Here is a 13,266-nt window from a genome sequence, read left to right on the forward strand (position 1 = left end):
AAAAAAAAAAAACAAAGCCACAGAGGATTGAAGGGTGTAGAGCTAAAGACAGAACTAACCTCTGACACTACATATTGCTTATATTAAAGAAAAGTAAAAATCTTGCCATTTTTAACATAGCTAAATATTTGCTAAATTACAAATATATGCATATATTTTGTATTTCTCCTTGATTTTACAGCATTTTTCATATTGTTTGGAAGTCTGGGGTAATTCTTGCAAATGAAACTTTAATAATTCTGAAAAAAAAAAATCAATACTGATATTGCATACGACTCTCTACAATGAGCACACCTTCAAACTATTTCTGAAGTCAAGAATACTCTAATTTAAAGATTTATGTTTTTTGCAGACACTGCTGGTAATTTTTTAGGCCAAAAATTTTATGTTGCCATGTATTTCACAGAATCCTTTTGTTATAAATGAAAGAAATAGCCGAAGAAAAAGTACCTAAAGTTAAAACTACACTAAAACAAATGACTATTTCCTTTGCTGGGGTAACAAAATGGAATTCCTTGGATAATGACCTAAAAAAGTGTTTTGATTATACCCAATAATTTAATCATCTATTTGTGTCATTTTAAATAATGAGAATGGGGTAGAGATTTATAGGACTTGGTCTTCATCCTACTCCTGTTCTTTAAGTAGATTGTATGGATTCTACATTCTAACTGAAAAAGAACAAATCAATAAATAAAAAACTAGTTTATTCAACAGATTTTCAAAAAGGAAAGATTTAAAACTACTGTTTAATTATGTAAATATCTCTTACTTATAAATAATACTCAAGGGATATGTTTTTTTTTCTTTGCTAAACAAAGTACAAGGCCATTTTAAAAAGAAATATAAGCGTCATTGAGCTGTGATGATTCACAGTCTTTACACACCTTTGCCGATCAGCCCAGGGTCCATAATTGAAGTCTGTTCCTTTTCCACAGACGATGTCCAAACCCCAACAGGGAGGAAGGTCCTGCAGTTTATCATCCTCACTGCTCGTCTCTGCCTCCTCTCCGCCCTCCTGCTCCACGGGAACCAAACCTGCACGCACACAATCACAATCAAAACAACCCAACGAGCACCTACACAACAACCACATTTTTCTTTACGTTTCAAACAGGATGTTTTGCTCTTCCAAAATAAACACGGTATTTTTCAATCATAGAAAATATATTCTCGCATGCACACAAAACCGTACCGGGTTCATCCTGGTAATAATAGATGTCAACGTCATTGGACTGCATCACCACAAAGCCTTCACCCATCAGTCTAGGAGGTCTGCAGTAGAAAAGGAAACAATTTGTCATTGAATTCAGACATTAGAATTTCTTTGTTCACTATAAACCATTGTACAAAAATACTTTAAAAAACCCAGGATGATAACAAAAAAAAGAAATTGAATATTTAATCTTTTCTTAAGCCTCAAATTACAATTCAGCTTTATTAAACCAGAGAAAGGAGCTTATATAGTACAATGTTTAGCATTTTAATAACAGAAATGTACTTTTAAAAATTTACTTCTGAATTATAGCAATAGGAATTCTGTAAAAAAAAAAGAAAAAAAAAGATATATAAGGACATTTAAAAACTAAAAAATTAATACAAATATTAATATAATGTATTAAATGACTGTATTTTAAAGCTGTCTTGACTGTACATGTGTACGACAGCTAAATTGTTGTATACGAGTCTTTTAAAACCCTTTAATTCAATCAAATTTCTATTCCAAACATTTCAAACTCACTCATCATTTTGCATGCCCAGGTAGCGAGGACTGGGAACCAGCATGACGCGCACGTTCTCCAGCGAGCCTTTGATGATGTGCATGAACTGATCCAGGTGGCTGGATGGAGGTTTGGTGGCGTAGGTCAGGAAGGCGTCTTCAAAGTTCACGCAAAGAGTTTGCGGCAGGTGGTGGTTTCCAAACGCCAAACGTCCCTTTAGAAGAAAAAAAACAGAATATCCACAAAAGACATTAAGGCTAAGTAAAGAGATGCATTTATTCAGGAAATAATTGTTTTTTAAAGATCCACTCTGAAGGAAATTGCGTTTTTGATGTTTTTAACATGTTTTTTTTCTGATGGAGGACATATTAAAAAAAAATTGGCTTACAGTTGCTTTCTCAAGTATTTCTTTATTTAAATGGTTGTGAATCAGGAGCAGACAAAAAAAACGACATTTAAAAAATGGTTCATTTTTTTAAAAGAAGATCAAAAGATGGTCAGAGTGGATCTTTAATGAAAATGGACAAACAAATGTAGAATCTTGACTCTTGTTTATTTTCAGGCAGCTGTCAAACAAGAACAAAACTCAATTCTTTTTTAAATCTGATAAACTTACGGTGCTGATGTTGACTTTAATGACAGGAAAGAGCGAGCGCCAGGATGAGGCTGGATCTGGACTCTCTGTTTTGATGTTCACACTACACAGCAATAGACAAGCATTCCATCTTAAAACAGGAGAGCTACATTTGCCGTCTTTACGACAAAGGTGTTGGTTTTTTCCAGATTTGAACAACATCTTTACATAGAATTAGATTTTTTTTTTTTAATTTATGATACTAATACTGTAGGTAGTAGGCTTATAGCTAAGCAAAATTAAAGTAATAATAATTATCAGTACATAAAGTTTTTTACTGTCTAAAAACAGGAAATTAACACTCATTTTGTATGTTTTCAAATGATAAAAAACAAAAAAAGAAGGCAGGTGTGTTCACCTCTCCAGAGTCTCAGTTCTATCTTCTTCCCCCTTCGCCTCGTCCTTCTTGGGTGTTATCAGGGTGGGCTCCAGTCCAAACGTCTCCTGCAGCCGGGCGTAAAGGCCGGTTCGATTGTAGACGTGAAACTCAAACCCGTTGACCGTCACGTAAAGCCGGGTCTCCGCTTTAGGATCTGTTGAAAACACACTACTTAAAACAGGCTGATTTTAAACTTGTAAAAGGCTGCTTTCAATTTAACAGAACAATAAATCTAAAAAAAGATGAAGAATATCTGAAATTCTCACCATGCTGTTTCTGCTTTGGGTCATACATTTTCCACCATCGAAATATAAAAAAGCCATCTTGTATCCTGCAAAAAAGAAATCGACAATTCACAGATCAAACCACGATTCTTCTTACGATTCAGTTTATTATGTTTGAACGGTTGCTATATGTATGTCTTTTACTAGAGGTGTTAAGATTAGAGTAGTATGTATGTAAAAAACATCTTTTATACCTTTTTTACGAACAAAAGATCAGAATCAGTAGCGTTAACAGATAAAGACAAAAATGTTTTCACTTTAAACAATGCCACATTCAAAAGTTCATATCAGCTTCCTGGTTACCATAAATGTCACTGTTGTTTTGGATCATTTAACACAAATCCTGAAAATGTTTTACACAGTTTTTGCTTCCTCAAAGTTTTGCTGACAAGTTACAGTAAGTAGTAAGTGAAGGGACAGAAACACCTCAATAATAACTATCAAACACTCACTCCTTTATTTAGATCTTTTTCCAAAAAACATGTTTTAAAAATGGACTTTTTCCCATCTGCAGAGGAAATACTTAAAAACGTCCACATTTTAGATAAACATTTAAAAGACATGCTCCAGTACGGATCCTCCACAATGCTACAAACCACAATTGATCACTGGATTTTCATAACATTCTAAATTCATATTAATTACATTCATCAACTATATTTATATATATTTTTTAATCACATTTTCAAAACCTATTTCAGTAAAATGAACACCCTCTCTTTTTAATCTACAAAAAAGATTTGAAAGTTTTATTTTGAAAATCAGATTTGTCAGCGACACTTTACCTTTATTTCAATTAAATTTTATTCATATAGCCAATATCACAAAAAAAATTGCCTCATTGGGCATTAAAATGTATTTATCTCAAGTGACACAAGCACATTCAGTTTGTTTACTCAAAAGCCAAATACATTCTTCATTTTAGAGCAATTATTACATTGCATCAAGTGTATTTTCACTAAATGTCTATTTATGTATAAAAAATGCAAAACCTCAATCTCAGACACCCCAAGTAAGAGTACTTGATTTTTTGGAAACATTTGACCAACATTCTGGGAACTCAGATATTAATTACAGCCCAAAGCAGAAGCTGCCACTACCTGATAGACATGTCTTGGTTGATGAAGTAGACATCTCTGAACATGACCTTGCCTGACAGAACCGAGAAGGAGAAAGAGCCTGTGGACATAAAAACAAATAACACCTACGTTAATGTTGGTTTCTGTAAAGTAACATTTCAAGTTAAGTTTGAAAGCCAAACTCAAATTATTAAAGATGTTTTTAACATAAATGAAGAAACCAGCTTTTACATTTGTTTACTTCAGCTCTCTTTTCTCCCAATGGGGAAAAAAACATTCTAAAAAGCACAGATTTTAGCTGTGGATCTGAAGCTGTCAAAGGAACAAAAGGTAAATATGGAAGTTAAGACGAGCTTCAATCATTAATCACTTCTTAACTCCTGTCTGGGTTAATTTATTTCAAGCTGGGGGAGTGACAGCACCTCATGTTTCATAACTCCAGGTGACAGTTTGTCGTGCCTTTGTATTTATTGCTGCAGTAACTGACAGAAGGAGGGATGTGCCGCCATGTGCAACCAGGCAATGAGGATTTTCTGTAGTCCATATCACTTCATCCAGACGGAAAAAGGCTCAACAAAAACAAAACTGTTGCATTTGTTGTTGTTAATGTTTCAGACTTTTGAAATGATAAACAACCATATCAGTAATACAGTGAGGTAACTGCTGTTCCTATGCTGACACATGATAGGATATCAACACAAACTAGGCAGCCTTGGGAAATAAATATCTAATGCTTCTATTGTTGTCTGTTCCTCTACAGCCGGTCAGTATTGAGTTTCTGACCTGGTTATCATTTTTTTTTCGGTGCAGACATTTCCATTGTAAAAATGAATGTGGAAAACAATATGATGCAAATGAGGAAACACAGAGTCGTTTTTGGATTTATAACCTTCCTATTTCCCACATTGGAAAAACACAGAGTGAAAACTCGCCAGAGCTTCTCCATTCATCTCTGCATCACAATGATATACTCACCGATGTGAATGTAGCCATCCTTGTAGAGCCTGTTGATGATGAGGGTGAGGATGAGGCCGATGTTGCGGGAGTTGTAATAAGTTAAATATATGATCCATCCACAGGATAGAATGGTGGCTGAGAAGAAAGAGAAATATTTCAATATTTGAAGTATAACAGAACAGCTTGTGGATGTTTTTCATTTAAATACATTTATAGGGCCAATATTATGTCTGCTCAACACTAATCTATACTGTTAATGTACAAAAACAAGATTTGTTTTATTATTATTAATCTTTTCTGTTGTTTAAGCTCATTTTTGTTTTGCCTTCATCACAAAAAAAACTACAAATTTACTTGGCGAAATCCAGCAGCTCAAACGAATTAGTTTGCCAATAAAGTAGGTTAAAAAAAGGCCTTAAAATGCTTTTTTTATTTGAAATGTAAAAATGAAACCAAAATTTATAGTTCGAGAGCAAATGCTTTCATTTGTAACTTGACACCTTAGTTTTACCCTAACAGACTATAAATCTGTTTGATTTCCTACTAGACTTGCTCAGCTGGTTTAAGACAAAAGAACATTTAACAAACATCATTTTTTAAATCAAAACCAAATGTTAAAAAATGGCTATATTTGTCTTTACAAAAATACAAATTAAAACCAGTCTGGGTTACAATAATAAAACAATAACTTTAATAAGTTGTAACTTTACATGTTTTAGCATGTTCTTGTGGTATTTTTCCCTGATGATGGAAGACATGTATAAAGGAAATAAAGCTTGAAATTGCATTTCTAAGTAAATCTTTATTCAAATTTTTAATCCGGAGCAAACAAAACAATGCTTGAAAAAGAGCGTATTTGTGACGTATTAAATATGATGGGCGAATCACTAGATTCCCGCTCAGCTCCATTCTGCCACATCCACTTGTAGACGACTAGATCCACATACATCTTTTGTGGCTCAAAACTGTACGGCTTATAACTCCAATATTGCTCGCCATTTTTGTTGCACCGGTAATGTTAGGTTAGGGGTTAGAGAGGCTGTAAGCTAGCATGAGAGAGTATAAACAGATGGATGACGGGAAAAGGACCCGGCTTACTCTGTGGCAAATATGTCCATGAAATCTACGTGGTTTCTTATCATTAAATGATATTATTATAATTAAAAGACCACTTTTAGAATAGATCAAAAGATGATCAGAGTAGGACTTTAAGACAGAACTTAGTAGGTCATGATCATTATTATCTTTGTGGTGTTTTGTCACATTTTATTACATCAATGACTCACTAAGTTAACCTTTGACGTACTGATACGATAAAAAGCCTAATATATGATCTTTGTTTCTAGTGGAATAGCAAGTATTACGCTGTTTTCTTGTAAAGCAGTTGGTTACTATAAAAACCTTTTTTTAGTCCAGTTTATGGTGACAAATTCTGACTTCAGGGGCAAAAAAAATCAATCTCCAACCTCTGGCATTCAAGCATGTCTAGTTGTGTTGTTCCAACTAGATGAGTCATTTGTATAACTTTAAGAGGACAGGTTAAACCAAGATAGAAACACATATAGCAGGCCTAACTGCGGAGACAAAACAAGTCCAAACACAACCACAAGTGAAAGAAAGGACGTCACTCACCAACAATGAGCCAAATAAAGTTGGAGTTGTGCAGACTTAGATAGTCATCTAGCTCCTCCAAACTGGGGAAGGTGCTTTCGTTGTTTTTGGTGGCATACCCATCCATGGCTACAGGCTATCAGTCTGATGTCAAACACTGAAAAACAGCAAAGAACCCTGTTGTTATGCGCCGTCCAGGAGTACAAATTAAAAGCCTCACAAAGTTTTTTCTTCCTCTCACTCCCTTTTCAAGTGGTTGTGTAAATATGTGTGTGCATGGGTATATCTGTAAATCTGTGTGTACATATATGTACAATGACCTATTTGATTGTTTACTTATGCTTTATCCATGCATTAAATAAATCAAATTAAACATTTTAAATAAAGTGCAGACTCTCTCTTGAGTATTTACTGCTAGCAGGTAAAGACTTTTTTTATTGTTTTTATAATATTTACCAAACTGACTAAAAGCTGACAGCAGCACACTGTTTACAAGCATTTCTTTACTTTCAGATTGACTGGAATAACAATTGTTAGAGCCAGTAGTTTCATGGTAAAAATGAAAATCCTTAAGACTGTTCACACACTTAAATCCTGAACTAATCCAACTTAATTTACTAGTGAAACCACCTGAATAATCACTACTCCACCATTTGGATTGATTCTACTATTGACAGTTATAGTGAGAAACCATTTCAAAGGGTATAACAAAAGTTAGCTTTGACTCAAGTTTAAGGCCAAATGTGGCAAATCAGTTCCGGTTACATGCAGAGGATTGCGCAAAAAATGCCGGACATTCACTCTGTTTGAGTTGCACCACAAACCAGGCCAGTTGGGCAAGTCTTATTCTGAAAAGGATTTGCAGATCAATTGTAATCTCAGAGGTAATTAAACAGGAACTTGAACCCAGTTCTGTTTGCTCCAATTCTACTACTGTACTCATGCTTAAGAGATTGTCAACATAATGCACGACACAGACACAAATCTCTACAACTACTTCATTGAACATATATTCTATTATGCAGATTAAAACTGAAACTGAAATACATAAAGTCAACGCATACTGGCTGATCACAGGTTTCGAGTCCAGTGCAGTTGACAGCAAACACGAGCTACAACCTAATTCACGTATTTTATCGTTAGTCTGCTGAAACGTGACGACAACCCGGCTGCAGACACACACACACCAGCATGTCGGCTAGTAACGTTTTACATTTGTGAAGATAATAGTAAAGCCGGCCGCCAAAGTAGCGTTAGCACTAAATGTTAGCTACAAAGCTAATGACAGAGGGCCGCACCCTGTCAGTTTTATTTTTTTAAAAACAAGAAAAACTTGTCAGTTCGTGGGTTTAAGCTACCTTAATATTTCCGGTGAAATTGGAGGTTTCATCTTTGCTCCAGTTATCCAGGAGTTGTAACCGTTTTGACGTTTCGGAGATGGACTCTGTTAGCATCCTGTTTCTTATTTACATGGCAGACAGCCAAGTCAATACCCTTTTCCTGTTCTGCTGAGCGCTTTAATGAAATTGACCAATGAGAATGGGAACGGGTCTGACTTTGACCAATCACTGAACAGAGTTTGTTATTGGTTACGCCCACACTTGACGGACATGTTTTTTGACCTATGAGAGCTGCAAGAAGGATTCCGCAGCCTTGTTTTGACGATTCCTGTTGTAGTAACATTTTGTGATAAATATTAACTGCAATTTGAATGTATTTTCTTAGATGATAAAACAAGCTATAGTTGATATTAATAGTACAATAAAATACTAAATTATAAATATATGTATAAGCTACATGTTAGTTTAGGCCAGTCTATCAGTTAAATAAAAAATAGTTAAAGGCTAGAAGAGAGAAATGAAAATAGACCATCTTGTAATAAATTAAAATGCAAATCATTTAAACTTCAACACCTTGGTAATTGTGCATCATGAAAGTTATGGGAATATCTAAATTTGTTATTTTTAATTTGTGAAGACCAATATGCATACTTTATTCTTTATCAAATATTTTTAGAAATTTTTACATTTCCATTCATCTCATTGCATGTTTCCAGTTAGGGCAAATGTTTTTGTTCCAAGTTTTTATTAATTAGAATAACTATGTTTACCATTTTCTTTCTAGGTATTGATTCACTGTAATCAATTTGACAATGAAGTTTTATTTTTGACGATTAACTTTGTTATTCTACAACTATAGTTCTCTTGGTCAATCCAAAGTGATTATTAAAAAAATAAAATACAAAACTCAAACTTTTACATTTCTGTGGCAAAAAATACATTTTAGAATTCCTAAAATAGGTTTGTCATGTTTGCGATACAAAGCAGACCCAGATGCTGTAACCTGGAAGAATACCCGAAGGCTGAGATAGTGAAGAATTTGTTTTATTGTTCTTGGGAGTTTGGGCACTGAAGCTAGAGAGGAACGGCAGCGGGAAGATGGAGATGGGGATCACAGTGAGTCCAGATGAGGGAGCAAAGATCCAGGGGGTGAGTAGGGTGATGGTGGCGTGGTTTTACAGCAGGGTAGATGGTGGAGCTTTTTGGCAGTGGAGAGAAAAGTTGGACCCAGGGCAGCACGTAGTGTGAAAACCCTGGCAAAGGGAATGAGACCTGAGCAAAAAGGATTTAAGCTTTAAAAAATAAATAAATAAAAAAACTACAAAAATAAAATAAAATAAAATAAAATAAAATAAAATGAAATAAAATGAAATAAAATGAAATGAAATGAAATGAAATGAAATGAAATGAAATGAAATGAAATGAAGCACAAGGCCAGGGTACTTCACCAGGTAAGGTAAAGAAAGTTGGAGCAGGCCCCTCCTAAATAGCTGACTGCGGCTGATGAGATGAGTGCTGGCAGCTGAGTCCAATCAGGACGTGCAGAGGAGATGGGAGCACCATGAAAATGTTGTTCTTTCTTTTAATTAACAGTCATTCCATCACTAGTGTCAGTCAGTTTTTTAATCTGGTCAGAATCCTTGTTTTGTCACCACTCCCTCCAAGACACTGTTCAGAGTGTCTTTACATATTTTGGAAGAAGTCTAATTTCTCTTTAAGTATTATATCTGCAAAAAAGAGAACTCTTCATTTAAATTTATTGTAAAAATCAGCGCCTTATAATTCTAAAGGGTGAGGCGAGACTTCGTGGCTCCAATTGGGTTTTGGTCAGAAATCGACTTAAATGGCTCTTTGAGCTTTGAGTTTTGAAGGTTGCAGACCCCTGGTCTAGGTCAAGGGAGGAAGTGGGCAACATCATGAGTTTTTCATCTTTAAAGTCTTTGCTTCCCAGTGGAGTACTTTTATACATGTGAAGGAACATACTGTAGTCTTGAATAAAACAGAGGTGGAGCTACGAGGGGACAAGGGGGGCTGCTGCCCTCCCAATTTTTAAGTCAATACTAGCATCATTGTTGACAAAGATTTAAAAATAATTATCAATTCAAGACTTTTAAACGTCTGTTTGCATCCTTTCTTACTTCAACCATGTCTCTGAGAGCTGAACGCCTCATACTTTTTGACACTCTGGGTAAGCTGCTGTTGTGGAATATGGCAGCACTGGAGGATAAATGTGTTCCCGGTAACTTCGCATTTGATTCATCCCAAATCTTTAGCAGTTAATTTGCGTATTTTCATCTTCACACATTTCTTGCAACCTTGGTGACAATTTGCAACGATGCCTCTGTGATCCCACTCAAGTATCTTAGATATTTCAAGAGTTGCCTCCCCCTGAATGATTTTTTTTTTTTTTTTTTTTTTTTGACAAGCTATGGCTTCTCCAACTCATTTAAATCCCTTTTTTTGGCCCCTTTTTACCTATGTAGAAGAATCTGTCAAATATTTGGGTACACCTTGATATTGGATGTTGACCTCATTAGGCCACGCCCTCCCTGATTACTCAAATACTCATCATGAAATCCAATATACATTCAAATTAAGATGGCTTTTATGGATAAAATTATTACAAGGTCAAAATAACAAGTTCCCCTAATAGTTGTGAACACAGTTTAAAGTACTTTTATTCTGGCGAGCTCACTCATAAACAGCTGATTAGGTAAACTTGGATCTGTTTATTCCTTGGATTTGAGACTTTTTGGTCTATAAATAAGATTTTATAACTATACAGTGCATTGTTTCCCACATAATTGTATTAAGTTCAGGTAGATTTAGGGGTTGGGTCTGGAAGGACATTTAAATCCCATTTGCAAAACATGGGGTAATTCCCTGTGATGACCCCCAGGGGGAGGAGCAATAACAGCTACTTTTTTGGCATTCTGCTTTGTCTTATTTCCATCATTTATAATAAATTCAACCACAAAATACAATCATAAACTTGGTTTTTGATGTGTTGCTACTAAAAATACTGAGTATTTTTTATCGTTAAAGGTATTAATTGAAAAATAACAAAAATCCACCTTAAAGCCTTCACCTCACAGCTAATACTGTACATTATCTGTGCAGCTTTAAATTAGTTCACTTGTGGGTTTGATATTTTCACTGTTTTGAAAAGTTTTTCAATGGTTTTGCTATTGAATTAACTGATCCTTCGCTTTTTCTCTTTCTTTCAACATAAAGTACATCAAGGCTCTCCAGAGGACATGTCATTATAATCTTGCTGGAGGCAACTACGGACAGCCAGGGCTATTCAAACCCCTCCATGTACATACAGTGCTTCAGAGAAAAGCTAAATAGAAAATGTTCTTTTTCAGATAGCCACATGTGCATTGAAAAATGCTGCAGAGTGCTTCTTTTCTACATAAAAATATACGTCTTAATTTATAAAACAAACTTTTTTTAATCCCACCAAAAATTATAGTAATAAAGTTACACCCAAAAGGACATTGCAGCTGAGAACTTGGACTTTACAGCCAATTCAATTTTAGATTAACAAATAAATGTACTAAAATGAGAAATGTGTGTAACAATAAAACAAACAGCTCTTAATTATGCTTCAGTCAATAAAATTATTGACAACAAAGGCAGCAATAGTTACACACATGCATCAAACCCAACAAACAAACATCTGGGTTTGCTTTTGTAGAAAGCACCCATAAGCTATATGTATATATGCAGCTACGGCAAGCCACAAAGGCTTTTTTAGGCGGGGGCAATTTTAAATGATCTTAAATAAACCTATAAAAACACTCTGCTATTGTTTGTGGTTTTAGGTTTTATAAATAAGGCTATTTAGACATTTACAGCTATAGATGTGCATTACACATCTGATGGACATCAATTGACAGAGAGCCACATCACCATTTAGATCTCCAGCACACGACTTCCCACAGCCAATAGAGTTGTGGTACTATTATGCCTTTTGCATTGTAAACAAGCCACCAGTTTTCTCCGGAAGGAATTGGTTTAACTAACAAGGAAAATTAAATAATGTAAATAATCATTTAGAAGGTGCATTAACTTGTCTTTGGTTTTGTGTGCTTTAATGATGGAACAGAGGACAGCATTCATAAAGGTGCTTAATGACTAATTGACATCTAAAAAACGGATCACTTTGGTGAAAGGGACTGCTCAAAGTAAAGGTGTGCATGTGATTGTGTCTGGTTTTGTGGCCTTGCAACAGACTGGTGACATGTTCAGGGTTCAGGCCCTGTTCAGGTTACCCAACTTTGCCCAGCAGCACCTATAGGTCAGCTCCAGCAACCCAAAAGGAGATTTGGTGGGTTGGGTTCTGAAGATGGATTTAAAAAAGTACTTGAATAGACATCTAAACATATCCCAAGATTAGATGGCTACAAGTAGATGTGTAGAAGACCTTTATATTCAAGTATCACTGAATGAATGAATCACTTTATTTACATAGCATTTAAATAAACATTAATAAAAACAATAAAAAGTCATAAGGCACATTAGATACAAGTAAAAATTGATGTCCACAATTTATGCTTTATGTCTGAAATGAAATAAACTAGATCAATCAATCAAAACAACAACAAATCTGACATAAAAATAGAAAAAGAAGGAAACGCTGGCAAAAGTCTGAGGAGGGCACTGCACATTAAAAGATAGACAAGGCAAAAACATAAATAAGATTAGCCATAAAATACTTAAAAGCCACACTTATAAATAAATAAATTGATGAAATGAGTAATATAAAAGGAAAGTTGAAAATATGAGTCTTTTATTTAAAGATCTCCACACAGGCAGAGACTCAGATCCTCAAGTAAACTGTTCCACAAATGAGGACCACGACACTCATTTTACACGTTTGAAGCCACTATTAGATCTCTGATAGAGTAACAAAACAGCGTCGTTTGAGATGTCCAGTAGACATTGTATCCGAAGGGTTATTTCCCCATTCTGAATGCTAGTTTGGAGTTTTATGTACCAGCAGTTATAGTATTATAGTTCAAGAAATTTGGTCAAAATCCTTACTTGCATAGTCAAAAAAAGCATTTTTTGAAAATGTCCTTTACTGGTCGCACTACTGTTGAGAGTGACGAATTAGATCATTTTACAATCAGACTCGCACAATTTTACAACATTTATACTTTTTCATGTTTCTGAGCAATTTAAGTTTTAAGTTCCCTTTCTGGATTTCTTTTAGGATTTTTTGTTTCTTCAATTTTTGTTTAAATTAAGGACTG

The 13,266-nt window shown here is 34.8% G+C and overlaps 1 protein-coding gene across 1 annotated transcript in view; it reads right to left on the bottom strand.

Annotated features, from left to right (window-relative positions):
- The window catches only part of kiaa1109 (KIAA1109 ortholog), a 78,498-nt gene extending 70,318 nt beyond the window's left edge, over positions 1 to 8,180 (bottom strand). Inside the window, exons 1-10 of the mRNA XM_036209974.1 lie at positions 8,024 to 8,180; positions 6,687 to 6,822; positions 5,073 to 5,189; positions 4,119 to 4,197; positions 3,001 to 3,065; positions 2,714 to 2,888; positions 2,338 to 2,419; positions 1,742 to 1,935; positions 1,196 to 1,275; positions 888 to 1,038 (exon numbers count right to left, since the gene is read on the bottom strand). Coding sequence (XP_036065867.1) covers positions 888 to 1,038; positions 1,196 to 1,275; positions 1,742 to 1,935; positions 2,338 to 2,419; positions 2,714 to 2,888; positions 3,001 to 3,065; positions 4,119 to 4,197; positions 5,073 to 5,189; positions 6,687 to 6,792 — 1,049 coding nt within the window. The 5' untranslated portion in view covers positions 6,793 to 6,822; positions 8,024 to 8,180. The remainder of the gene's footprint in view (positions 1 to 887; positions 1,039 to 1,195; positions 1,276 to 1,741; positions 1,936 to 2,337; positions 2,420 to 2,713; positions 2,889 to 3,000; positions 3,066 to 4,118; positions 4,198 to 5,072; positions 5,190 to 6,686; positions 6,823 to 8,023) is intronic.
- Positions 8,181 to 13,266: the final 5,086 nt, after the last annotated feature.

This window comes from Oryzias melastigma, linkage group LG22 (assembly GCF_002922805.2).
Source record: "Oryzias melastigma strain HK-1 linkage group LG22, ASM292280v2, whole genome shotgun sequence".
Taxonomy (NCBI): Eukaryota; Metazoa; Chordata; class Actinopteri; order Beloniformes; family Adrianichthyidae; genus Oryzias; species Oryzias melastigma.